We start from the raw sequence: 26,981 nt of genomic DNA, 5'->3' as shown, positions 1-26,981 counted from the left end.
TTGTTCATGTGCTTTAAGAATAAAATTAGACATTTAAATTGAAATGATACTTTTTCATTTTTATAAAGCAGAAATACTTACCCTGCTTTTATTTAATGATGTCCAGAAGTAGGATTTTGGTTTAGACTCTTTCTAACTTTAAAATGGATATGGTTAATGTTATTTTATGCTAACCATGGGTGATTAAGTGATTGATTTCATGTTCTCTGGGATAGCAGACAGCTCTCTTTTCTTAACTGTCTAGGACCTGCCATTGAGCTTGAAAAAGTAAAAGCAGAATCAGTTGAGCCTGAACCTGAGGTACAGAAGACCTTCAATGAAGAAGCAAATACATCAACGTACTTTCCTGCCCCTGTTCCTGTAATGGACAAGTATATTCTCGAGAATGGAAAGGTATTTTAAATTAAATGTAGCATGAATAATTTGTGAATGTCCATCAGGTGATTTTCTTGTGGAATTTTCATGATATTGGGGGTTTGTACAATAACAGCTTATACAGATTTCCTCAGTTTTCAGCAAGATCTATTATGCTGAGGAAAATTATGAAATTACAGAAATATGGACAGCATAGAAAATTATTCTCAGTGACGAGAGCATTGAATGCTGTGCAACACAAAGAATATAATTTTTAAATATACATGCACAATGAGGTTGGTGATGTACATAAACCCACTAAATGTAAACTGAAGTCAGGACCTCAACATTGTTGAGTTTCAGTAGTCTAGTTAATAGATTTTTTTTTTTTAAAGTTCTTCATTGTTTTTAATGAGTCGAGTTGCAGAGAAGCCTTCATGTTTGACTGGATTGGAATTCAGTAGATAATTATGAACTCTGGAATGAAAATGGGTTGCCTTGAATCTGGTATGAGTGTTGCCACTGAATTGAGCTGATATAGGGCTATTTTCTAGACACTTCTATGAAGTTGGTGAAATACCATCTAGCTAGTTTCCAGGACCTGATAGGTTTACAAACTTCAGCATGTTTAACACATTGTCTGCTCATCTACCAAGGCCTGCTTATATAGCTGTTACCATTATCATTAAGTGAACATTTTATCTCTTTTACAAAACTGTATGTCCTTCAGAAGTGTCTATCCAGATCCTGTTTCTTAGGCTATGTGTCTGTTTGGTACTGTGATCAAAGAACCTTTAGGGAGGAAACATCCATCTCAGCTTTGGCATAGAGTGGAATTACTGATGGAACAGCATGAAATACTTCCTTTTCAGATTTGTGTTACAAGATTGACTGCACAAGTGTCTGTCATTCTTGAAGATGAATTTGACATAATTGTTGAGGACAAAATGTGTGTGAAAAATAGTATAATCGTGGCAGTTTGACAGGTGTTTGGTTCAGATAGCTTTCCTTCCCTAATATACTTAACATATGTCATTTGCTTGTGTATTTTGTGTATATTTGTGCAATGAAAACTTGTCATATAGTACTTTGAGAGTTTGGTTTACTTTTTTTCCCCACCCCCCTCACCCCTGCTTAAGGTCTGTGGGATTTCTACACAGCTTTTCCTACATCTTTATTTCATCTGCCAGCTTGGCACTTTTGTTGCTGAAATTTTCACTCTCTTTACAGCTATTAATATCTCTTTAACTTTCTTCTTATAGTTTTGCTTTTTCTTTTAAGTTTGCCTAGTTACTGGGACTTCAGCCAGCTCAGATGCCAGAAGTGTGAACTAATAGTGTATTTAGAGTGTGGGGTTTTTTCAGTATTTCTTATTTTTTGCCTTTTCTCGTTATTCCTTTACTGACGTGCACCACTCCAGTAGCTGAAATACCTTTCTAGAAATCTTACCTTTTGTGGCACTGGGTTTGATCTTAGTAGGATTCTTTCAAAGCACATAAATCTTTCCCCTCCAGAGGGAGGACAGTTACTGAAAAAGAGCCTATGGCATTCATTTAACAAAAAGGAAAGTGGGGATGGGGCCGGGGGGTGGGAAGAAGAAAAAGAAGTTCATCATCTGAGATATATTTTAGATATGTTGCATGTGTTAGCACAGATATGATGGTGAGCATTGGTTTGAATTTGCTGTTTCTGTTGCATTGGGCTTGAACGTTGATCCTGCAGTTTCTGAAACTGGGGGTAAAGTTCCTGTAGATTTCACCAAGCCACGGGTCTGGCTTGTGGGGCATCTCTTCCAGCAAGAAGGTAATGGCTTCTGAATCTGGAATACAGTAAAATTCCTGTAGCTTTGGGATTGATAGGAAACAGTACTGAGCCTATTTTACAGAGAGGTAAACTGAGACATGGACAAATTAAATTCCTTGCCATAACAGTGCTGTGTTTGTGGCTGTCTGTCATGTAGTTGCTGTTAACTGTAGGTGTTTCATACCAGTGATAACTTCTTTAATAAATGAAGCATGTTCAGAGGAGAGATGATCTGTCTGAAACATAAATACTAAAAATACTTGTTTTCTTTTAAGTGACTTAAAGTTAATTAATAATGTAGTATCTTAAGAGACTAAACAGTCTTCAGCAAAGACAAACTAATTTTGGCAGAGGGGAACCAGATTTTTGATCAAATGCATCAGTCTTCACAACTAATGTAACACAGACATTCAAAATTTGGCATGTCACAATATTTTTAATCTTTGTTTTCTAAATAATTTAAACATATTTTTACAGATAAGTTTTTCAAGCTCAAACCAGAATAACTGAATTTTAACCACAACTTGATTATTTTCTGAGCACAGACTTCTCTCTCTGAACTCTTACACAATACATAGACAGCACCAAAAGAGTGTGTTTTGTTTTGGGCTTTTTTTAAAGCAATTATGAAAGGGGCTTGATAACAGAGAAGGAAGTTTACAAAAGGGCTTTTCATGTTGTGGTTATTACTAGTTCCGTCTCTGTCCATTAGGAAATCTAAATAGCATGCAGACTTGTGAAAAAGCTTCTTAGAATCTTGTTAGTGCAGAAGATTCTGTAGGAGAGGCAGCTTGCTTTCTAGTTTTAGACTTTGAGGAAGTTAGAATGTTTCTTTTTTCTTTTATTTTTATTTTAATAGCATAGCTGGTAGCCCAAACCATTCATATTTTTCTATTTAGGTTTTTAAACACCTAGTTGCTTTTGAAGGATGCTGTTGTAATAAAACATTTCTTCGGGTTATAGCCTTCATTAATAATTAAAGCAGTTTTCCATATAAAGGAAAAATGGTATTTGGTTGAATACAGGCAGTAAAATTATGGGTATATAAAATTTTACAGTAGCTTTGTCCAATTTTCATTACATTTAAGGGGATTTACATGATACTGTTCAGATCTATATGGGTCATGAAGAGGAAAAACTAAGAGCAAAACAGTTAAGGCAAACAGTCTCCTAATACAGTTTTTCCATTGAATTTTGTTCACAGGATTCTTTTCAGTTTCTATTCAAGTGTTAGTGTTACATTTGATCTTATGAGGCCTGAGTTTTGAATGTATCAATCCAACTGATAAATACTTGAGGTATTTTGCACTTTTACAGATTATCTGAAAGTAAGTTATAGCTTTTCCTTTCAAGTGCAGTGAACTCTTGGCAGTAATTAGAATAGCTAGGTCATGCATTAGTAACGAGCAAGTGTGAATCCGACCAAATGAACATCACAATGTGAACAAATCTTTCTGTGTGCAGAGGCTGTTCAAATGTCTACATTGTACACCAGGAATTAGGAGCATAGAGATAGAAAATGCAAAGTATTCTCCATGGTTCCACACAGCGCCAGCATTGGCATCCTGGTTGCACTCATGTCAGAGCTGTGCTGATTACCAGTGGAGTTGTTTTCCTTGCCATTGCTTGAACATGTTCTGCTTATCAGGACTGTCAGCTCAAACATACACAGTGGCAGTGTTAAGGATGGCACTCAGATTCTCATCCTGCATTCACCTTCAGTCTGGAGAACTGGGAATCTTGGGCTAGAGATACAGTGTCGCTCTGTGGGGGTCAATCCACCCTAATCAATGCTGAGCAAGATTAAGTACAACTAGACTGGAGCAGCCTCCTTTTGGAGACTTACAGTGGCTTCACACTGCATTTCCCAGTACCCATATTATCTTGCTCTACTACTTCAATTAAATGTCTTCTGCTCACTATTGTCTGGCTAATGGAAAGTTTATGATGTTATAGCAATAGGTCATTGCCTTACTGAAAAACAGTATGATTGATCATGCATGATAGGCAAACTTCATGATAGAACTGGAAGTTTTACTAAGCTTCCAAACTCTCTTGGCTTATATTGAAATTGAATCTCTCAATATCTCTTCTCCCCTCCTAGTTACTTTAAACAGTTGGCTGAATTTTGCCAACAGGTACAGGATACAATTTAGGAAGCATTTCCCTCTCTACTGCCTCTGATATATGCTTTGGATAATGTCTGTTTCAACCAAAGGGAAACTTTCATATCAAAGATGATGTTTCATCTTGCTCCTGGATTAGGCTGGTTGCAACTGCTTGGTTTATATGGTGCATACCTTTGTAATACTGGATGTGTTTACTGTTTCCTTCTTCTGTCTCTGTTCCTGACCATAGTCTTTGAGGAGACAGGCTTTAACCAAGGGAGAAGTAGCAAGTAAGAAGAATTGAATACAAAAAGGGACTATATTATACAGGAGGTTGACTTGAACTCCCTGACCCACAAAGTTGGAGAAGTTTCAGAAATAGGCAAAATGGATTTGTTCAGCCCTAATTACTGTTATTATAGTACCTAATATTAATGTTCCTACAGCACTTGGATACTGTTGTGTGCTACATACCATAGATAAGTTGTTATTATTACTACCTTCTAGGTCCATCTTGGCAGTGGAATTTGGGTAGATGAGGAGAAATGGCACCAGCTGCAAGTAACACAAGGAGATTCAAAGTATACAAAAAATCTAGCGGTTATGATTTGGGGAACAGATGTTCTCAAGAACAGAAGTGTCACAGGAGTTGCAACCAAAAAAAAGAAAGATGCCGTTCCCAAGCCACCTCTCTCACCTCACAAATTAAGCATTGTCAGAGGTAGGTTATTTGAAAACTTTTGCTTCCTGCTTTGGAGTTTAACCATTAATCACTGAGTTGAAAGATGCTTCTTTTCAGCTCATATAAAATTAACTGAATACAAACTGTGATTCAAAATGCTATTGCATTGTGAAGTGCAAATATATTCAGGAAAAGTAAACCACATTGCAATAGCTGTGCACAGTGCAGGCCTTCACAGCTGAAGAGTTGTACATTGACTTCAGTAAGGTTCAAGAAGATCATCACTTTAAAACACTTGCAGGATAGGATTCTGAGCATGGAGAACAATACATTGTTCTGGAATTCATTTATAACATGATGATTTTTTTTAAATGCATACATTTCTTTTAACAAGCCAGGGAGTAGCTTTAGCACATTCTTTCATCCAGAACATGACCAACTCTGGCATGAGGCACAGAAACCATTATAGCTGTGACTATAAAAATACACATACCGTCAGAGGCAAGAAAGAGTAGTTTTACCCTTTTAAGTGGAGAATATGGAAATAGTAAAAGTTAATTGTTGCACTTGGATTGGAATTTGAACAGGAAGTGTAAATAGCTGACCTACTTGGCAGGAAGAATTGCAGTGACACTTTCAGTAACTGCAAGCCTGAGTCTGTGTATGTAGAACTTTGAGAGAGGGAAGGCCTTCTCCTTAATTTAAAACAAATAGTGATTTCAGTCCCTTTGTATCATCATGCGTGTGTTTTGCATTCATTTCTGTCTCTCTTGGTATTTCAGGCTTCTTTTTAAGTTAGAACTGAGGCTGTTCCTCATGGAATAGATACTGATTTGGATTTCTAGGTTTTGTTTCCAGTCTAAACTGAAGTAGAGTTTAAAGAAATCTCCCTGTTTGATTGAACTTCATTATATTTGCCTTGCAAGTGCCATGTTTTGGATGTTAGAAATATGATCCCTCTCAGAGTGAATGCGTGTGCCTGTGCTGTGTGGGGAAAAGTTGGAGACCGATCTTCGTATTGTCATCTTTCTTAGTTTGTGAGAAATGAGTAAAAGACATGAGCTTTTTACTAATCTGTCTCAAGCTGTTCCATGCTGATTTTCTATTTCTGGCTGGGACTTTTTTGGTTATGATTCTAACACGTGTAGCAAAGTAATGATGTACTGGCCGCGTAAGGAATCCACTCTGTGGCTGTGGCTACCTTTGTCAGCTCCTGATGGGAAACAGGATTGTTACCCAGATGCACACTTGCAAGCACACAGTAAAAAGGGATTATTTTTCACTGGCCTGGTGCAAAGCGCTTTCTAGTTTGCTTCCTGGAGGCTGCTGCTCCTCAGCACTGCTGGCAAGGTTGCTTATTTGACAATTTATTCTACTTCAGTCAGGGCCACGCTGTGTTTCTTCAGCCATGTAAATGATAGCTTTCTTCTAACTCCCTTGTTTTGACTGCAGTGAGTTTGAGAGTATGCTCCAACAGGTACATGGTGAAAGGCAGATAAGGCCCTTCTCTTTCTTTTCTTCCATACCTTTCTATTGCTAGCATTTCAGCTTTTCCTTGTTTCCTCATTTTTTTTTCTGTTTTCTGTTATACTTTTGCTACCAGCCTCAACCCTCATTTGAACTCTACTGTTGCACAGCCTTGTTTTCCATGTTCCTCTTACAGTGCATGGCCAATGGTTTAGGTGACAGCAGACATACTTCAGTGGTACTGGGTAGCACATAACTGTGATTTTACATGTCGTTGTGTCCTTTGCATTTGCGTCAACGTTAGCAGTGTCCCTTCCTGACAGCGGCATTTCCTGGAAGGTTGAAAGTGATCAAATAGAAAGTTGTTATGGAAAAGAAAGCAAAACAAACAAAAATGAGTAGCAACTAGACAGATGGTGAAATGGGAGGAAGTTAAGAGTTTACACAGCTAGTCATTTCTATCAGAGAAGTAAAACTCCTTGTTAGTCTTTGAGGTCTACTTGAATCCTTGGTCCCATCAGAAATATGCACCTCCTAAAGCCAAAGAAGATGCATAACCCACAGATCTCTCTTTGGAGTCCCTAAGGCAGCATCCTTACATGACTACTAAGCTATTTTTTCAGCCCTTCATAGAAATGCAAGAGGCAAAAGACAAAAAACTCTGATAATCACGGATGTATCTGGATCATTATGACTTTTAAAAATTGCAGCTGATGAATGAGTTCTGTCAAGTGATGCTTTGCTTGGCATTGCATCTAAAGGAATAACATAGCCAGACTTTTACTGGAAAGTAGTTCACCTTACTAGGTGTATCTGACCCAACCTGAAAGTATTCCTGAGATTGTTCTAGTACAAACTTATGTCCTACAGACACACTGTATTTCTTCAGGTTCTCAGTGATGTGCCTCTTCTTAGTTGTTGTGTTTCAAATTATAGTTTACTGATTATCAGCATTTCAGCTACTGTTTGGCATGCTGATTAATTTTATATTCAGTACATCTTACAACATAAAATCCACAATGTTTAGATGTTCTCGTCATTCTTTGGAGACAGACTGACTTATTTAAAAGAGATTTTTGAATGGCAGCATTAGCTCTTAATGTGTCTGATATCTGTAGCTTCTTAAAATTCCCTATTGCATAGTATGTAATAAAGAAGTTATTAAAAGTATGATACATGAGCACTGTTACAAACCTTAATGCAAAATAACCTTTCGTAAAACTTCTGAGAGGTTTCAAAATCAAATACAAAGCATGCATAGTACTTAATTTTCATAACTTTTTAATGTGATGCATTAGCAATGTTGTAAACCATGTTAATTAAGTGATAATCTCTATGGCTTTCTGTATGTGAAGCAATAAATGGCTACTGGAATAGATTACCAGGCAAAGGAGAACAGAGTTTGACCAATCTGAGGAGCTACATAACAAAACACATTGTTCTGGTTATCAAAACAGAAAAACCAAAACCTGCCTGTCACTGAGGAGTTGGGTGTGTTGCACCACCACTGCTTTCAGTAACAAACCACCAGCTGTGAAGCAGAAATGTCTCAGCTTTTATTGCCCTCATTGCTTTTGCAGTTATTACCATTGCTTGCTTTTTGTACTCCAGTTCACAAAATGTATTCTGCAAACATGCAAGAAGATGCCCCTCACCCTGCATAAATCTACTAACAAAAGTGAAATATGCCCAGGGACAGGGTGTCTGATGAAGATACAGACATTAGTGTATGTTGAACAGGTTTAAAAAAAATGAAAGAAATTGGTTAATGTCTTCTCCTACTGGTTGCTGCTTCTCTTCCTAACCATTAGCATTTATTTACTGTCTTGAAGCTGTGAAGGTAGGAGTGACTCACTGGGAACTGTAGAAAACAGCAGTTCTGGTGAGACTGTTCACCTGGGAAGAGATTCTGAATCTGCTGTGGAGAAATGGACAAATTCCAGAGTTAGGCAGGCAAGACTGACACTGTGAAAGGTTGGATTTAGTCTTGTTTCTGTATAGAAAGCCTGTTAATGTAGTCACAGTATAACTGGACTTTAAGAAGATAGCCAGTGAATCAATGAAAGCTTCTGCCAGAAATGTTCACAGTGCTCATTCACTTTGTTCTGTCTCTTGAGTTGTTAGCCCAAAACAGGGCTATATTCTTTTCTAGAAATATCCTAATGCTTTTTTCTTTTTTTTTCTTTTTTCTCCCCAGAATGTTTATATGATAGAATAGCACAAGAAACTGTGGATGAAACTGAAATTGCACAGAGACTCTCCAAAGTCAACAAGTACATCTGTGAAAAAATCATGGATATCAATAAATCGTGTAAAAATGAAGAAAGGAGGGAAAGTGCAAAGTACAATTTGCAATAAATTTTGGATTTTTAATAAAGTCTTAGTGTTTTAATTAAGTGGGTTTTTTTTTATTTGTGTGATGATTTTGCTGATGAGAGAAACTGACATCAAGCATTCCTCTCCTCCTATAACTGATTTCTTTTTTTAAATGATTCTGTCAAAAGCCTTTCTATGGTGTAACCTGCTTTCAAATAATGTAAGATATGTTGTAAGTCCACTCACAATGCAACAGTGAATTTTCAAAGGTTTTTTACAATGAGTTGCAGTATGTTACCTGCAGTTCTGTATATAGGTTGTAATTCTGCGAACACCAATCCATTTTGCCTCCGTTTGGTTTTACTGGAGTTAGTGAATCTAGGCTACAGTAAACATCTGCTTTGTACAAAAATCCACTTTGCTATTGAAAAAAAGGTTTTAATGTATTTTACAAAGTGTTTTTCTGAACTGAGATTTTAATGGTTTGTTTTTATAAATCTTTGTTTTTAACAATATATTTGGTCTCAAACACGCAGAGGAACGCTTCTTTTTCACTTATTATCTTGCAGACAGATCACTAGTGCTGCCATATTTAAAAACAACAAAAAAACCCCAACACAACAAAGAATCCAAAGCTGGAAGCTGCAAAACCATCATAATTTATTTAAAAAAAATAATTAAGAACTAAAAGCAGTTCTTTTTCAGGCACCAAAGCACTTTTCAGATTTCTGGTTGTGGTACAATGTTCTTCAGTATGTCTATGTTAATGTTCTTGAAACACTATATTTTTAGTGTGTTTGTACTTTCAAATGATTTAAGGATTGCCACACTGTGGCAAGATTATGTATAATAGAAATTTTAGTACCATTTTGTCTGAGTCCTTACTGGGCAGTTTTGGCACAAATTTAAATTAAAAATAATAATAAAAACATTTTCTACACTGAAGTTAGACTTGTGGTGCAAAACTATAAGGAATAATTGTTGTCTGAATTATATCTTATTGTCTGTAAGTGAAAGAAAATAACTTGAGGATTTGTTTAATGAAGGGTTTTGAGGATTAAGGTTTGTAGAAATAACTTAGGGCCTGGACTGATCCATTTTGAGGGTTTGCTGTATCTTAGTTATCCTTCCATGTATTTTACACGTGCAGATGTGATTACCTTTTGGGCTGTCATCAGCATTTGTTTCTTTTCTACCACTGCAGTTCTGCTTCCTGTAGTTTTGAAAGACTTTATCATTTCTTATTATCATCTTGTAGCACTAGTAAACCCTAATGTTAAGCCTGCTTCAATGTCCTGTATGCATATATAGCTTGGAATGGAGAAATGCAAGCATTCTGTAAAAAAAATAGGGCTGGGGTGGTGGAAGAAAGGGGAAGAGAGCAGAGGAGCTGTGCTAGAACTGCAGTGCCTGTTGTGGAAGAGATGGAGAAAACCACCATGTCTTCTCCTGTACACCTCATGCTTAAATGATGTCTTAGTTTGAAGTGTAAGTATTTGTTTTCTGCTTTGTAAAGTGCAATTTCATGATTGACTTGTGCCAACCTAAGTGTGCTCTGCTGTCAAATGTGCCCCACTTTTGCTGCTTGTGTCCCTGCATTCCTGTCCCTTTTCTTAAACTGAACTTGTGGTTGCACAGATGTGTCACATCTCTCTGATTTCCAAGGTCTGCTTCCGAAGAGTTGCTGCCAGTGGAGCATTCACAGTGAGGGACAGAAAGAGGAGGAGAGGCATTTTTGTGGTGGCTTCTGTGTGCCCTGAAATTGCATTTAACAGCATGGCTTGTCTCCTATTAATCTCAAAGTGTTCTTAGGTAGTGCTTAATGAAGTGCATAAATGTTTATGCTTCCTAATTTGGGATGCTAAATGGCAAATTAGCGTTTATAATGTCAGTGCATGTATCCTTTTATTAATTAAAGAACAAAATAGAGATAACATTGAAGAAACACTTTTAAACAGCAAGTTCACACTTCTCAAGCAGGCTTCTGAATGTACAATTTCTTACAAAGTAGTACTGGGGCAATCCGCTAGTTTGGAGCAAAACGTCCATAATCTCTTCAGTCCTTTATTGCTTCAGTACTGATGTGTTTTCATTGTAACATTCTTTAATGAGAAAATCATGCTGCTCTTCTTAGAAGATAAATAAGCCTGTTTGAGACAGCATTTTTATGAAACCTGGGGAAAGCAGATTAGAATTTAATTAGTTAGGACTCCACCCTGGCCCCCAAAAAATCAGAGATTGTAAATCCACAAAACCGACATAATTTTTTTAAGGCTTTGCCTTGACACATTTGTCCCATCAGACATTAATGCTGGCTACTGCTGAAGATTTTAAATGTTCTCTTTGGGGAAGGTATCTTGGAAGTCTTAAATTCATTTCTTCCTGGAGTTTTCTATTGGCCCAGGTCAAGCAGACAGATTTAACAGATTTCAACAGAAGTATTTAGGTGGCACAAAAAGGTTCATTTCCATTTGAAGAATCGTGTTGGGGTGTGTGTGGGGGGGCTGCTAATGTCCTTTGGACTGGGCAACTGGCATTTAATGTGAGTGTCATCTGAAGCTGTGTTGAGTTATGGCAAAGAAACAGGATGTAGTAAAGGTTGGGCACCTCTTTTGTGTATTACAACTTCAACTATATCTTTGGATTACTGGAAATGAGCTTTTGCCAATAATGAGCCAGCCTTGCACACTGTGGTTGTAGGGCAATGTGTGGAGAGCTGTGCAATGGCTAACACCATGAGGAACACCTTTACTACTGATGCTTGGACACTGTTCTTGTCTTTTCCCTCCCCACAAGCCTGTATGAAGACTGTACATCTTGCACAGAGTGTCTGCTTCAAATAGGGAAATAGGCTACAGCCGTACTGCGTTCTGACATCACCCACAGAAAACACAAACTTATGGGGTGAGCTTTTCTGCATTGAAATACTGATGTGTGAATTAACTGGGGAGTTCATTTCACTATCTTAGACTGCATTCATGGCCACTGCTGTTACTGGTGTGTTCATTCTTCCATTATCCTGCCTGCTTGTATATGGCTCTGTCCTGTTAGTAACACATCTGCCAGGTATCTGCCATAGGAAAGTTCATGCAAAAATAGTGCCTACTCTTTCCTGCTCCAGCTTAACTTCATACCTATGCATCATGTGAAACAGGGGAGAGTTGTGACATAAATTAAGTAGGTTTTATTACACTGTGTCATATCTCTTCTTCACCGTCATAAGGTTTGTGCTGTGCAATTACTTCATGCTATAGACCTGGGTTTGTAAAGTATCAAAAAAATACAGATTTAAGAGGAAGTGACTTTTAATCCTGAGAGATCAGTGCATACTGTTTACTTTTTTTTTTGGTAATCAAAGAAGGAAGAAGGTAGCACTGTTCCATGAATAATCTGATCCTGTGTTGCCACATATTGCTGCTGCAATTTGTGATATTCATGATCTGATCCATACTGAAGTGCCTCTGGCACACTTGCAAGGAAGCAAGGTTAGCATATAACAAAAAGGGCTTTATTTTCTATTAATGACTTTATAAGGGAAATGAGCTGTTACATTAAAGGAAAAAATCCTAGCAGATATTTTAATACCTAAGTCAAGATGACTAGGCACTCAATTAAAAAAAGAAAGCTAGTATTTGTTAGGAAAAAAAAAATGTTAGGTGTCAGAACAGGCTTGGATTTTAGTGATGTTTTATAGAGATGGGAGACTGTTTTATTTTATTTTTTAATGCAGCCAGACTGAAACACTTATTTAGTCACCCCAAAGTTGAACTATAAGTAGAAGGAATTCAAGGTTGCATTTTAATAGCTATTGAGCATGACTGTCAAGAAAAAAAAGGTACAGCCTCCCTGTGGGAGGTCACTTCTTTGCACCATACCTTTGATATTTTATCTGGTAGATTACTACGATGCTGCTTTGTCGGCTTAAGCATAGATTATTGTCTGCTTGTAAGTCTTAAGTAGCAATAAATTGAACTTTTAGGAGATTTAGTGCAATTGTAAAAATAATTCACCTTCATACTTCCAGGTGTGGAGATTTTTATAAAACTAAAGGTAAGTGCAGGTCATTGTTAAAATAATACTGTCTCAATGCAAAACCTCAAAGGAGTGAAGGTGTTCTCAACAGGGAACATTCTGTATGAGCTGTGGCCTCACTGTGTGCTAGCTGCATTTGTAACTGGAGAAACCCAAATCTGGACAGCTGCTGAAAGGCAGAGCAAGGTTTAATGCATAGAGCTGTACTGAGGATTTTTTTTCAGTATTCCATCTTTTGTTGTGAGAGTGACCACTCTTTGGAAAGATACAAAGATGAAACTTGTGTTTCGTCAGAATAAGGCAATAGTTTGCTCAGTATTCTTGAAAATATTTGTCGTGCTCTGCATGCTTTCAGTCTGGGATTGATGAAGTCATAACATCGATCGCTTAGACTTTTATTGGTTTTATTTTTTTTTTCATGTTAACAGCATGGAACTGTGAAGTGATTCATACAACACTGAGGCAATAAAAATGTTATGAAGTACAATCATTTCATGTTTCATGCTCAGTAGCTAATTTTTAATCTCACCATCTTGGACGGTTTTTCATCCCCTCAGGCTTCCTAAATAGGAAAGGAGAATTACTTGGAATTGGAAAAGAGGAGCAGTGATTCAAAAAAAGGAATTAATTTACTTGGCTATTCATTTGCTTTACTTTTGCAATTATTTCTGCTGTTTATGTTTGAGCAATGACTGCACTCTCTGCATTGGTTACCCGCTTGTTCAGCCCTGCAGTGAAATCACAGTCCTGTGGTTCTGACATCATTTGTTTACCTTAAAGAGGAAAATGCCTCAGCTCTGACATCAGGGAAAGTTGCATTATGTCTGGATCAGAACAGAGGTGAAAATGAGTCTGGGAAAAGAGAAAAGTGAGTCTGGGAGGAGAGAAAAGCTGAGCCTAATTTTTTTCTGTGCTGCCTTCTGACTAAAAAACTTCTTCTTACAAAGGAAATTATTTATTTTGAAATGCACAAATCAATTTTTTTTTTTTGTTGATAGTAAAACCTTAATGGAACTAAACTCTTTATTAGTATATATATATATTTAATGCATCCAGCTACCTAGTGACTTGAAATTAAAGAGTCACATAAAATTTATTGAGCACCCAAGAGAGGGGTAGGCTGGGGTGTGACTTAGCTTTTGTTGTAGCATAACAATTGCCAGAAGTCCTGTGAAATATAAGATAAGTAGTTCTCTTGTTGGTGCTTTTGTATCCCTTATAGATAGCATGAGCTTTCATGATTTTGGAGTGGAGAAAGACACAGGCTTCATGGGACAGGCTGATTATCAGAGGAGTTGGCTGTGAACACCCTTTGGTGTTCACCCCACTGAGTGTGAAGGAGATGCTGGACCAGCAGTAAAGGGAATATTTCTGCAAAGTGCCATATCACACTGGTACCAGCTCCTTCCACCTGAGACTGAGATGAATGAAAAAGCTTACATGGGAGGGTTTCATATTCTTTCTTTCATACTCAAATATACTTTGAAAGTCTTCCCAAATATTTATGTAAATCTTACTGAATTACAGTTTAGGGTTTTTTCGTGGGTGGTGTTTTTTTTTTTGTTGTTGTTTATTTGGGTTTTTTTAATGTGTTTTCATGTGTTTTCCACTTTTCTTGGCTTAGCAGAGTGGAAGTTTTATGGGAGACATCTTTCTCCGTGTTTGTGTTGGGATATTAGCCCTCTGATACTTGAAAATAGTCCATTTGGACATTTCACATCTGTGAGCCAGATGCACTGTGGTCATCCCTTTCCATATGGAGTCCTCTGCAGGATTTATGGAGGTGCCTTTAGAGAGTAATTCTCAAAATAAGCAGTGTTGGAGGTGGATGGAACAAAGCATCTGTCTCCAAGTTAATGTTCTGTGTTTCTGTTCCTTGAAGAGTTTTAGGTTATGAAAAACTAAAACTTCAAACTGAAAGTATTTTTTTTCTTTTTCTTTTTTTTTTTTCCCTTTTCCCCTCTGCATTGTATATTAAAATACTTTCACACTTGCTGGCTGCTTTGCACTTGCAAGGACACTTTCATCCTTCCAGGACCACTGTACACTGTGAGTTCTGCATTTCACCGTACATCCTCACAAGAATAAGGAATTCAGGACATAGAATTTAAGGCTAAGCAAGAGTGACAGGAATCTTGTAGCATCACCTCTGCTTTGGAGTACAAAGCAAGGAACCACTCACCTTGTTGGGACAGGGTAGGATATCTTGTCTTTAGGTATAGTCTTCTTAGCAGCAACTTATTGCCACACTGGGTTAAATGTGTAACTTCCACTCTGTGGCTTTCCTAAACTTAAAAAGTGATTGATATCCACTCAGCAGCAGCCAAACATGGAGGAAGACCCTTTGTCTGATGGTAGGAACAGGTTGTGTAGGGGTCACATAGGCCTTTTCACATTCCCACAGAGAAGCAGTATGTGCAATTTAGTTGCAGTCAGCAGCCAGACAGCAAAAACTCAAGCAGTCTGACTGCCATTTAGGGTTTCAATCAGTGAGAACTTCTATGAATTATGAAAGAAAATAGTCCAATTACTCTTAAGCTGCAAGAATTTAACCTTTAACAGGTAGAACAATCAGTGTTTTCTTCTGCAGCCAGGGACCTCTGCCTCTCTCTAAAGCGCTTACACAGCTGTATGTTTCTAGATGTGTTGCACCACTATCCTACATCACTTCCTCTATGCCACAGACATCCACAAATAGGTATTTTTTCTGATATTACCCATCACTATCTGTTGTCTTCCTTTTTCTTTTCTGTTCCTCCTGCAAGTGGGAGACAATCTTCTGGTGAGGATACTGAAGTGTTTCACAACTCCTGCCTTGCAAGTTGCCAGCAGGCTTCTGAAGCGAAATATCTGCTTGTTGGTCTTGGTGATAAGTGACACAGAGCTTGTGAGATCTGGTGGTGCTGCTGTCACCCTAAGGCAGACTTCACAGTTCAGGGACTTCACACAGCAGCATTTTCTCTTTTCTTGCTGTGCCAAAGCTTAGATTGTAAAAAGAAATTTTTCTCTTGTATGAAGATCTCAAAGTGGTAAGATGTGTTGTGGTATGAGGCTGGTGCCTTTAAAAAAAAAGAACACAGAGTCCTTCAAGAGGACCAGAAAGGTCCAGGGATGGACCAGGAAGGTGTATATTGTTGATTCTATCCCATAATTCTGCTATCCCTTTGTAAGCAGGCTGTATGATTTGTTCTTTCTCTTTTGCTTCCTCCTTTCAGCTCTCCAGAGGGGAGTCCTTATGGGGTAACCTGGCTGATTTTGTCCTGCACAATTCTGGCCTGCTTTGGCCCAATGGAAAGGAGACAATGGTAGGGGGGGGGGAGGAAAGGAGAGCTGGGGCTCATGGTTTAGTCTGGTTGGAGGAAGGTTTGGGAGGTTTTTCCATGTATTCTGTATGTGTATTAGGTGTTAAGGATTCATGTATTCTGTATTTCCCTGTATATTTTTGAATACAATTTCAGTATTTCTCTCCAACTCAACGAGAGCGTCTTTATTTTACATCCTTTGGGAGTAAAATTATTCCTGTCTGCTCTTTAAATGAAGACCAGATGGAATAAGTAAATCTTGCAACAGTATCTCTTAAAAACATTAATTTCTCAAAGCAGAGGATTCACTGCTTTTTCAGAGGTTCAGCAGCCTGAAAGTTTCCGACCTAATTTCAGTGCCTAGGTTTGGATTGTTATTTCCATTGGATGAGCAATGGCACTTTGACAGATTATACTAATTTATGACTTTAAATTGCCTTCCAGGACTCCCTTTTTCCATTTACTGCATGAAAACAGCCACTTCTTGATCTCAGGAAGAGCTGTTTCAAAATCCTGTGATCTAAATGAGGTTCTTGAGAAGGATGTTCTTTGCTGTTGAGTTACTTGCATAAAGATGGATGAAAGGACTGCAGGTTGTGCTGCATCTGCTGGTGAATCATTGGATGAAATAGTGCAGTCCCCTGCAGACTGCATCAGAAGGCTTCTCTGGGTTGTTTCTTTGAAGAGAAACCTTGCCTGGGCCACAGCATGCTGCTTGAAAAATAAGTGTTAAATCCATCTGTAGGGTAACTAACCTTGCTGCTCAACGTGTGCTTTATTTCTCTGCATTTTTCTGGCTTCACTTCTTGCTCCTGGTTCTGAATTTGTCTGTTTTACTGTCTTGCCTCAGTTTTTCTCTGCCTCATGAATGTCTTGATAGACTGGGTGTCTTCGGTCTTCTGCTACCAGGTGTTTTCTAGGTTGTGACTTATTTTTGTAATATTTTTCCTTTGCATCTACCCAAATTGATTTTATTTTTATGAGACTACACTCAATAGAGGAGTTACTGATATTCTCTGAAATACTGTATTTGGTTCAGATAATATGATAGAATCTTGTGGTTTAGGATGCATGTCACTTTGTGTTAGAGTGCCCTATTACAGTAGTTGCCATTTGATTTTGTGGGGCAAACGTAATTTACCTCTGTAGATACAAAGGATATTTAATTGATTCTTGATCAGTTGATGTCCCAGTGTAATTCCCTTTTTACTGCATTATTAAGTATAGCTCTGCCATGAAAATGCTGTTCTTTAAATGAATATTTATGGCTAATACAGTTCCCTCTTTGACTTGGTACTATGTGTGTGTCAACAGCAAGACAGAACATGTTCTTCCTGCTTTCCAAACTGTTTATTAATATATTCATAGCGCTGCCAGGCAGGTGGGGGACTGTGCCAAACCAGGCTGTGAAGAACAACAGCAAAGAGGACACTGAAATAGTAAAACTCAGAAGAAGGGGAAGCCAGAGTCACTTTTACTACTGTTAAATTTCATACCATCTACAAGACAGTTACAGAGTTTTCTTGGTTGATGATAGCTGTGCATTGCCAAAGAATGGTGAAGATCTGCTGTCATTATGCTGTTACATGGGCTTGGAATGAAGGGAAGGTGTCCTTAGAGAGAGACAGCATCTTTTGTGGAATTATTTCCTTCTGGAGCCTCCTCAGAAAGGAATCAGACTGACAGTAGAAGAGGTTGCTATATATCAATCCTTCCTGCCACTACTTGGATAAATTAAAGGTTTCTTTAGCTAGGAATCACACATATTTTGTTTGACCATGCCTCTTAAATAATTAATATTCTCAATTAACCTCAGAGGCAAGATGAGGAACTGCCAACTTCCGCCACTGAGATGCTTTAATGAAAATTGTTCTTTGCCAGAATTTTGAAGGTCAAAACCAGCTTAAATATGTAAACACAATTTATATGAAGGTAAAGGGAAAAAAAACTTGTAATTAATATTTTTTTAAGTAGTCCTTTCCTTCCTTTGAGAATTTCCAATAGCGTCAAACACAGTTCTTCTAAATTTCCTCCATCATTTCTCTGAAGATCCCTGTTAATTAACTTTGTAATTTATAAATGTTATGAAATGATGTTATTGGCTTATTTCTGTTTGTAAAGGCATCAGGAAATTTGTGTGCTGCCCCTTTTGACAGGTAGTTAATGCTTTACTTTTTGTATTTCGCATTGATTTGAGCTTAAAACCTCTGCCAGTTTGAAACTCACATGCTGGTTCATCCAGCTTTCACTTCCAAAGAATGGAGAGGACAGCATCATGGAGCTGAGCTAGTTTAAGTGGCAACCCTCATCTAATAAATTCAGGAAAAAAATACATGTAATGTTCTGCCTAATCTGGGCTTCCTCCCTCAGGGGGTGACTGAAGGTGGCCCTTTCCCATGTGATTTGGGAGGGGCTGTGTAGGTTTTAACTAACTAGAAGCTTAATGACGGGAGGGGTAAGATCAGAGCAGTTCCAGTCCATGTTGTAATACTAAGGGCAGAAACCAGTTGATTCTCTTAGGATCCCACCCTGGTGCTGCAGTATTATTAAACACGCTGGGCAAGGCCTTGGTGATGTTTTGCAGGGTAATGGGTGGTGCAGGAATTGCTCTCATGGTCTCCCTGATTACTTGACTGATCTGATCTCCAGCCTCCTCTTCTGGAGGCCAGGTAGAACCTGCACCTCACATATTTCAACTTCATGGTGCAACATGTTGTCAATCTTTCATTCTCTTTGGATAGAAATTTTACTGTCTCATCCCAATCTGACCTGTGGTGCCATCCACAAAGTATCCACTCTCTCAGCTAGCTTTGCTGGTATGGAAGAGCAACATTGCTGATCTAAGAAGGCCACTGTTCTCTGCTAACCCTCCCCATGCTCCATATGTGAGTGCAAGCTTATTACAGCTGGCACAATTTGGATATCTTTCTGCATTGGTTTAGATTTGGATCTTCAGTACTTCCATGGTGTACTGCCTGCTGCTGCAGTGTCAGCTTGTAGTGTTTAAGACTCACCTTAAGTTTTTAATAATCAAAGCTGTTAATCAGGTTGTTGTAACTGGTGTGGCATGAACAGTGAGGGAGTTTGTAACTAGAGAGAAGCCTGCACAGGTCAGTCTGTAAAGTCTGGTGTCTACACTTATGGGTTGGGTTTCTCCCAGGTTGATTCTTTGTGAGAAATTCCTCTAGCCCATTCCTCAGGGAACATGCTCAGCATTTCCTTCTATGTGAACAGCCTGATCTCTGGGCAGCCTGCTGTAGTGTGAGGTGTCCCTGCCCATGGCAGGAGGGTTGGAACTAGATGATCCTTGTGGTCCCTTCCAACCCTGACTGATTCTATGATTCTATATTTCTATGAACAGTGTGTGTATATATATATATATATATATATACACACACACATATATACATATATATATGTATACATATATATACACACATATATATATATATACATATATATATATATAGGCAGTTCTACAAAATATGGGGCTTTTTAGCTCCTGGGTAAAAATTAAATTCTTTTCTGGTCCAGAAAATATGCTCCAGTGGAGCTTTTTTAGCAGAAGGAGGTGTTCTTGCCCAGTGTTGCCTCTACTGTGCATATGAGAATTACCTATTTGTACTGTCAGGTATTCCTAATGTAATTACTGGAAGAATCAGGTACAGTATGATTAAAGGAATTCATATTTGTTATTCAAGGATTTTCTCTTTATTAAATACTTCAGCAAAATTTCAGTAACCAGTGACCTCTTTTGAGAAGTGACTCATTGCATTTTAAAGGCTTTATAACCAAGCCATCCTTTCCTGTCAGAGCCATGGTAGATGAATAGAGTGTTCTTGCCTGCAATTTCCAGTCTCAGAGGAAGTCCCTTTTCACTACCTGTGGTGATTCTCAGCTGCATCACCACTTTTAATTGCCTGCAGGCCCCTGCAGGACTTTGTGTGTCCCCTCTGGCATGACCTACATCCTTGCAGATCCATGAATCCCTCAGCACTGGTTAGTGGAGTGTGAGCTCAGGACAGAAAGTCTTGTTGTTGCTAATCCCTAGCTGTCTCCCAGTGCTATAAGCTATGTGACAATATCTTTCTAATGTCCTTAAATTCATCTGGTATTACTTTGCCTGTAGAAGGATATAAATGAATTTTCTGTGTTGATGGTAGCAAATGTGAGTGCTGTCTGGAGTATTATGGATACTGGGTGTGTTATGACATTGATAAGCCAGAGAAGGACACATTAAATAGAGCACAAGTACCTTATCAAATCAGAAATCCATTCATCATAATGTATGTTTTTTTTCTCCTTGAAAGAGGATATAAATAAGTAACAATTTCAGCTGTGACCTGAATTGTGTAGCTGAAGGTCAAATCAAAGACAAATGTATCAATGCATCAACTAACCCCATTTAGTGTGGAAGGTTTAGGTTAATGGAGGAATAAGAAGATATTTAGGGGGAATTGAAGTAAACACTACAGTCTGTTATGGAAGGGAAACGTTTATGCAATGTAAGATCATGTTTATTTTGGGAAGTATAACACTCCTCTGCAAGAATGTCTTCTCCACTGTTCTGTAGTGCTGAAGATATATGGACCTGCTGTTGGACTTTGTCACATAGGAAGTTACTGGACAAGTGCTGTTGAAGGCCACACTGTGGCACAGGTACATCAGTTTCTACATGGAATGGTGGATAAGCTTAGAACATTGTTCTTCAGAGCTTGATGGGTTTGTTTACTTGTCCCCCCCACCCCCAGTCTCCACTTTGAATTTACTCATGAGCAGTGCCTGTCTATTTGTTCTGGAGCCAATGTTGCTGCCAAGTTTTAGCAGCTTATTTTCTATCTTGGAAGAGTTTGTGAGATCATATCCACTACCTTTGGTAGACTGAACTGTCTCCACATTTTGGCTGGGAGGTGTCCTCCCTGATTCATTTGCTCTTATCCTACTCAGCTTCTTCCATACTTGTCTGATCTTTCTTGATCAGTGATGCTTTGTGCTGAATTTTATCTGAGGTGGTAACAGTACATTACACAGTGACATTATCTTTTTAGACATGCCTTTCTCTAGAAATATCTTCCGTGCTTTTTTTGTGGCATTGTGGTGCTGAGGGCTCATAATTCAGCAAGAATCAATGGCTCTACCGAGGTTGCTATCTTTCATTTGAGTTCTTAACGCATGCCAGACTTCCTGTCAGCATGTAGAAACTTCTGTTTAGGCTGACATTATTGTACTTCTATTATTGTACTTCTGAAAGCCACCTTGAGGTTTCTCTTCTTCCAGTCTGATATTTCTCTGCTGTTGCATCCTACTAATGTTGCCTTCCAGTACGGCACCATTAGTAGATGTCTCTCGGGTCTATACTTAACCAGTGCTCATATCAAAACTATCCTTGTTTTTATGTAGATATGTGCCTATTCTAAAACTGTTTGTAAATATTTAATCAAGCCTCAGCTTGTCTTAGTGGGGCAGGTAGAATTCCTAACAGCAAATGACTGACAATGCTCAGAAGCAGGGATCTGGTGACTTGTTCAGCATCATGTCTTAAGTCAGACGTGAGCACTGATGACACAATCCCAATCCTCTGCTCTAGAAGTCAAATAACATTGTGTGCTTTTTATCAGGGGACTGTCCAAAGGCTGTTAGAGTATGTGGCTCATGCCAGTGCAAGCTTGAGGCTGGGATCTGCAAAGCCATCTGGAAGACGAATTTAATGGGAACTGAGTTTTCAAAGCTTTTGAGTAACTTCCAGAAGTAAATCCTGAATATTTTAGCCACTGATATATTGACAGATAAACTTTCTTTCATGTGTGTACTTTTCCTGGGTGCTGTTGCAATAGCCAGGCTAAGCTTCACCACTATTTTTACTGAAGTATGTGTTAAAGGTGAGTAGCTCAGGTGAGCTGATAGCATATAGTGGCACTGTATTTGTTATTTCAGTATTATCTTGAGGACTTTTGGCAAGATTAATTTGAAACTTTCCAACTTTCAAACTGCATGTGCAGTATCTCTGAAAAAAAGAAAGCAAAAAAAAAAAACAAAAAACCAAAAACCAGAGAATCCATGTTTTTCCATGTTTCTCCCTAATGCCCCTAATTTTGTTTGTCAGTGTCATGTTTATTGTGTGGATTAATTTGGAAGCATGGACTGATTGTAAGCTGAAGTAATAACATGTAGTGAAATCTCCTAAGTAACCAAGTTACAGGGAGTGTGGTCATGAAAGAAGGAATGCTAAGCTTCACATCTGGCTGTGTAACATGGCACCTCCCTTTTAGTTTGGATTAGTATAATTTCCTCTGCTGCCTCAGCACCACCTTGACTTGCTTCATTTCTCCAGATAGGAACATAATGTTTCCACAGAAGCTGCCATTTTGGGATTTGCACACAGCTATACCTGTGCATCCTCTAAAGAAAGCCCTCCTACCTCAGAGCTGTAAGCTCCTTGACTTAAAAAAAACAAAACCAAAACAAAAAAAAACCCACCAAAACAAAAACAAAACAAAAAAAAAAAAACCACAAAACCCCCCACCAAACCAATCAATCAACCAACACCCCCTCCCAGCCACCCTCTGCCACTCAAACAAACAAAAATCAAAATCCAAGCCTGTGCAAATTATCTTTTTTTTTTTTTTTTTTTTAAATTTGTTTTAGGTACAGGGTAAGACTATCCCAGTGATGTAAAAAGATTGAGAATAGCATTCATCCCCTAGACAGGATAATCTTTTGATGACAAAGGTTCAAATTTGCAATTAAATTGCTGCAGCTTAGCAAATAGTAACCTTGTGTAACTGTTTCTGTTTGAGAGCATTTAGTCTACAGCAAGTTCAAGCTTAAACCTCTTTAAGCCCATAAAGTCAAACTACTTCAAGATTTTGCAGTGCAGAGTTACTTTGGCTCCTGAGGCATGGTAAAAACAGGAGTCTGAGTGCTGCTGTGGGTGAGGTGGATGCCAAGAGTTACAGTCAATTCTTTTATTGGGATCCCACTGGAAAGGGATTTCCCCCCCCCCCTCCCCTATTTCCTACCATTTTAATGGAAACTAGAATGACCCCAAATTACTTTTGTTTGCTATTGCATAGATTAACAGAGCTGTGCTTGTTCAGAAGTTCTAGGGGGACAGAAATCTAAATAAAAAGGTTATCTTTTTTTTTTTTTTTAAACTATCTGCATGTTGTCTACTCCTAGCATGCCTAGCCTGCTGATATTTTTGCATTCCCTATTCTCTGCATGTTCTGTGCAATTCTTCTGCAGCCCTGGCTTGCCCTCAGTATGGGATGTGTTGCAGAGAGCACTGTATGCCTATTTAAGTCAATGGGAACCTTTCCAAAGGGTGACAAACCAAGCCTACAGAGAAGGAATCTGCCTTCTGAAGGGATGTACTGTAGCAACTGCATTGCTCAAGCTCAGAGGAGATACAGTGAATCTGAGGTGGCCTTGAGAGGAAGTTTCTTGTGAGAGATTTCCCAGTATGGTATGTTTACATTGCTGTGCATTGTAAAGAAGATTTCTCATGAGCAGGCTTTAATCTTCTCCAACGTGGAGTGCAAACACTGTCTGACATCAATCATGCTAACAACACATCTGTACACAGAGTAAGTCCCCTTTTAAATATGAGAATCACAAATACATGTTGAGAGAAAAATGTATTTAAGCAGTTTCAAGTCTGTGCTGTAATATGCCAGCCACTCCATTCACAGAGTTGCAAGCTTTCAATGTCTCACAGAAAGAAAAAACAACAACCAAACAAAAAAGCCCAAAGCCAAAACAAAGCGAAGAAACCAACAAAGCAAACAAAAACCCCAACAAAGCAAACAAGACCCCCACCAAAACAAACAATAAAACCCCCAAAAGCCATAACAAGCAAAACAAACAAACAAAACCATCCAAAACCCCCACACATACAACCCCAAAAACTCCTCAGACAAAACCAAACAACCCAAAACTTACAGTGAGTCACAGTAAGAGAAAAGTTTACATCTCTCAAAACGTTCTGCACAGTGATCATTCCTTCTTTTTAAATTGCATTTCAACAAATTTGAGTTCAAATGAGATGAAGTTTGACATGTAGGCTTTCATGGTAAGGTACAGTTCAGCACATCATCTTTTGCAGGTGGCTGTTACTCGTTTATTATTTGTATTTCCATATTGCTTAGCAACCTCAGTCCTGGACCGGGACCTCGCTGCTGTAAGTGCTCCACTAGCACTGATGGAATGGATGGTGGCTGCTGCAGAGAACACACTGTTTGGTATCAAAGCCAAAAGTAAACTAATGATTTCTCATTCTGTCCTCTCTGAACGAGGAAAAATGAAAGCCAAGTGATATTTACTTAGGCAGTTATCAGTGTATCTCTTGAATTACTGAATCAACACAAATATCTGGGGGCCTGTTAAGCATGCAGGCTCAAATGTGTGTAGTGTGTCCAGATTTCATGCCCTGATGGCTAAAATGAGGAATGCAGCCTCCAAGGGTGGGGTACAGGCCAGGTTGCTTCTCTCTGAATAACCATTTGCTGATAAAATTGCTCATGCAAGCAAATAACTGCTCATGCTTTGCATGCCCCTGCAATTAGAAGAACAGCCTACTCCACATTGCCAAGTACTTACTAATACCTTCTCTGCAAGTGGCACAGCACCTGTATCCTTCAGCCAACCAATGCACACTATGCTACATACATTTACTGGAGAAGTTACATAAGTTAACATTCATGAATCTGTATCCAAGTCCTCCTTTAACCTCTTAAGTAGAAATGTCCTGATTTTTTGAGGGAAGCAGGGTGTGGAGAAAGCAATAATGCCTGCTTTTGAAAGTTGGAAAACACAGAAGGACTTTTGGTCTCAAAGTCCTTTGATCAACAAATTCCAAGCTAAACGCAGCTCAGACGTGACAGTGCTTCAGCACTTGTTGAGAGAATAGAGTAGAGATTGCTGCTGTGGGGCAAGGAGGAAGGATGGAGCATTGGAAGCTTCTACTTGTCAGACACAACAAGCTCACAACAAGTGAAACTGCATCCAGTTCTGGAGTCCCTATTACGAGAGGGATCTGGACATGTTGGAAGGTGTCCAGAGAAGGGCCACCAGGATGAGCAGAGGGCTGGAGCACCTCTCCTACGAGGAGAGACTGAAAGAGTTGGGGCTGTTCAGTCTGGAGAAAAGAAGGCTCTGAGGGGACCTTCTTGTGGCCTTCCAGGATCTGAAGGGGGCTCCAAGAAAGCTGGGGAGGGACTTTTTAGGCTATCAGGGAGTGACAGGACTAGGGGGAATGGAATAAAGCTGGAAGTGGGGAGATTCAGACTGGATGTGAGGAAGAAGTTCTTCCCCATGAGAGTGGTGAGAGCCTGGAATGGGTTGTGCAGGGAGGTGGTTGAGGCCCCATCCCTGGAGGTGTTTGCAGCCAGGCTGGATGAGGCTGTGGCCAGCCTGCTGTAGTGTGAGGTGTCCCTGGGCATGGCAGGGGAGTTGGAACTGGATGATCCTTGTGGTCCCTTCCAACCCTGACTGATTTTATGATTCTATGAAATTCTTATCCCTGCCTCAAACCCTCCCTCTCACCCCTGCAGCAGCCCTGCCCATGTCAGGCAGCTTGGTCCCATTGATGTACTGCATCTGTGAGAGGGATGCAATGCAATACCTCTTTAACTAGGGAACATGATTGTCTTACATTAGAAGATATTTTGGACACTGGATGGGTAAGAACTAAAACCTGAGCACCCATAGTGCACTGCAGTGGTGCTCCAAAGTGTTGCTGTTTCCATCTCTGTGTGTGTGTGGAGCAGCAGTAGTGAGAATAACTTACTGGTCCATGAGACTGCCCAGATACCACGCAGGACCAGACCATAGCTAAGCACCTCTGGACAACTGTCTTGGGACATGGGTGTTTTGCATATGGTGGCCTATTTTGCACTCTTATTTTGCATTCTTGTGCACAGAGGCACAGAGTTTGTATGGGGGAACCATGTAAAAAGTCTTTGTATCAAGAGGTTGAAAACAACTTGTGTTAACTCTGATTCTAGCTGAAGTTACCCAGCTGTTTGGCTGAGACTGGGAGCTAACCCCCCCAAAAAAAAAGGACATCTGCAGTTAAAATATCACTCTTAAAATATCACAGAGAGGGGATGAGAGAGACCATCAATAAACCAAAAGTAAGGCAGGTGTGACTGCAGCAAATGGCTTGGGAGAGGGTGACATACATATAAAACCATTGGGCACGTGTTCAAATTCCTCCTGAGTGCCTTAGGAGATGGGATGAACCTTCCCACATGTAATGATAGGTACTGGGATGCTCATGGTAATGAAGGACATTGTAAACTTTCATTGATTGAACTGTGTGGCTGCAGTGACACTAAATGAACTTAACATTGGTGACTAAGGATGACAAGTATTTGATGTAGAATTTACTTCTGTTGGGGGAGAAGAGGAGGCAAATAATTATTATTGGTTTTAATGTTCAAGGTACTATTGTTCCCAAAGCCATAAGCCTCTATATTTCACCAGCTGTGAGCACAGAATTATTAGTCTGTAGCTGCTGTTTTGTAGACAATCACTCTTTGTTTCTAAACAGTGTCCTGTTCACAGGTCAATTACTGCTCTGTAGATGCCACATATTTAGACTCTCAATGCAATGGCTCATGCTTCTAGTTTGAGTTTTCTCCAACTTCACTATCCCTTCCACCTTTCTGCCCATGAAAAAGATGGTGCCTGCATGGGAGCATATTTGGTTGTGTACTTTCCCTTCTAGTGATCTAACAATGTGAGCAAACTTAGTCCTCTCTACCCAAATGCAAAGAAATTCATGTGAACATGTGAGCTTTCCCAGCAGAAACTGATGAAAGAGGAGGTTTGGATCAGCTGAGTCTGTCTCCTGTGTCAATAAGTGGTTCTGCTGAGAGTTTTCCAGTGCTTGGCTGTCTTGGTAGTTGTTTGCAC

At 39.1% G+C, this 26,981-nt stretch overlaps 2 protein-coding genes across 2 annotated transcripts in view; both read left to right on the top strand.

The window, feature by feature from the left end:
• Positions 1-8,772, top strand: part of BEND5 (BEN domain containing 5) — a 31,825-nt gene extending 23,053 nt beyond the window's left edge. Inside the window, exons 4-6 of the mRNA XM_054384081.1 lie at positions 245-393; positions 4,773-4,986; positions 8,612-8,772. Coding sequence (XP_054240056.1) covers positions 245-393; positions 4,773-4,986; positions 8,612-8,772 — 524 coding nt within the window. The remainder of the gene's footprint in view (positions 1-244; positions 394-4,772; positions 4,987-8,611) is intronic.
• Positions 1-26,981, top strand: part of AGBL4 (AGBL carboxypeptidase 4) — a gene marked incomplete at its 5' end in the record, with an annotated part of 965,543 nt that overhangs the window by 585,097 nt on the left and 353,465 nt on the right. The window lies entirely within an intron of this gene.

This window comes from Indicator indicator, chromosome 10, assembly GCF_027791375.1.
Source record: "Indicator indicator isolate 239-I01 chromosome 10, UM_Iind_1.1, whole genome shotgun sequence".
Classification (NCBI taxonomy): Eukaryota; Metazoa; Chordata; class Aves; order Piciformes; family Indicatoridae; genus Indicator; species Indicator indicator.
Note: the sequence above shows the minus strand (reverse complement) of the source record. Positions and strands in the feature narration are given on the sequence as shown.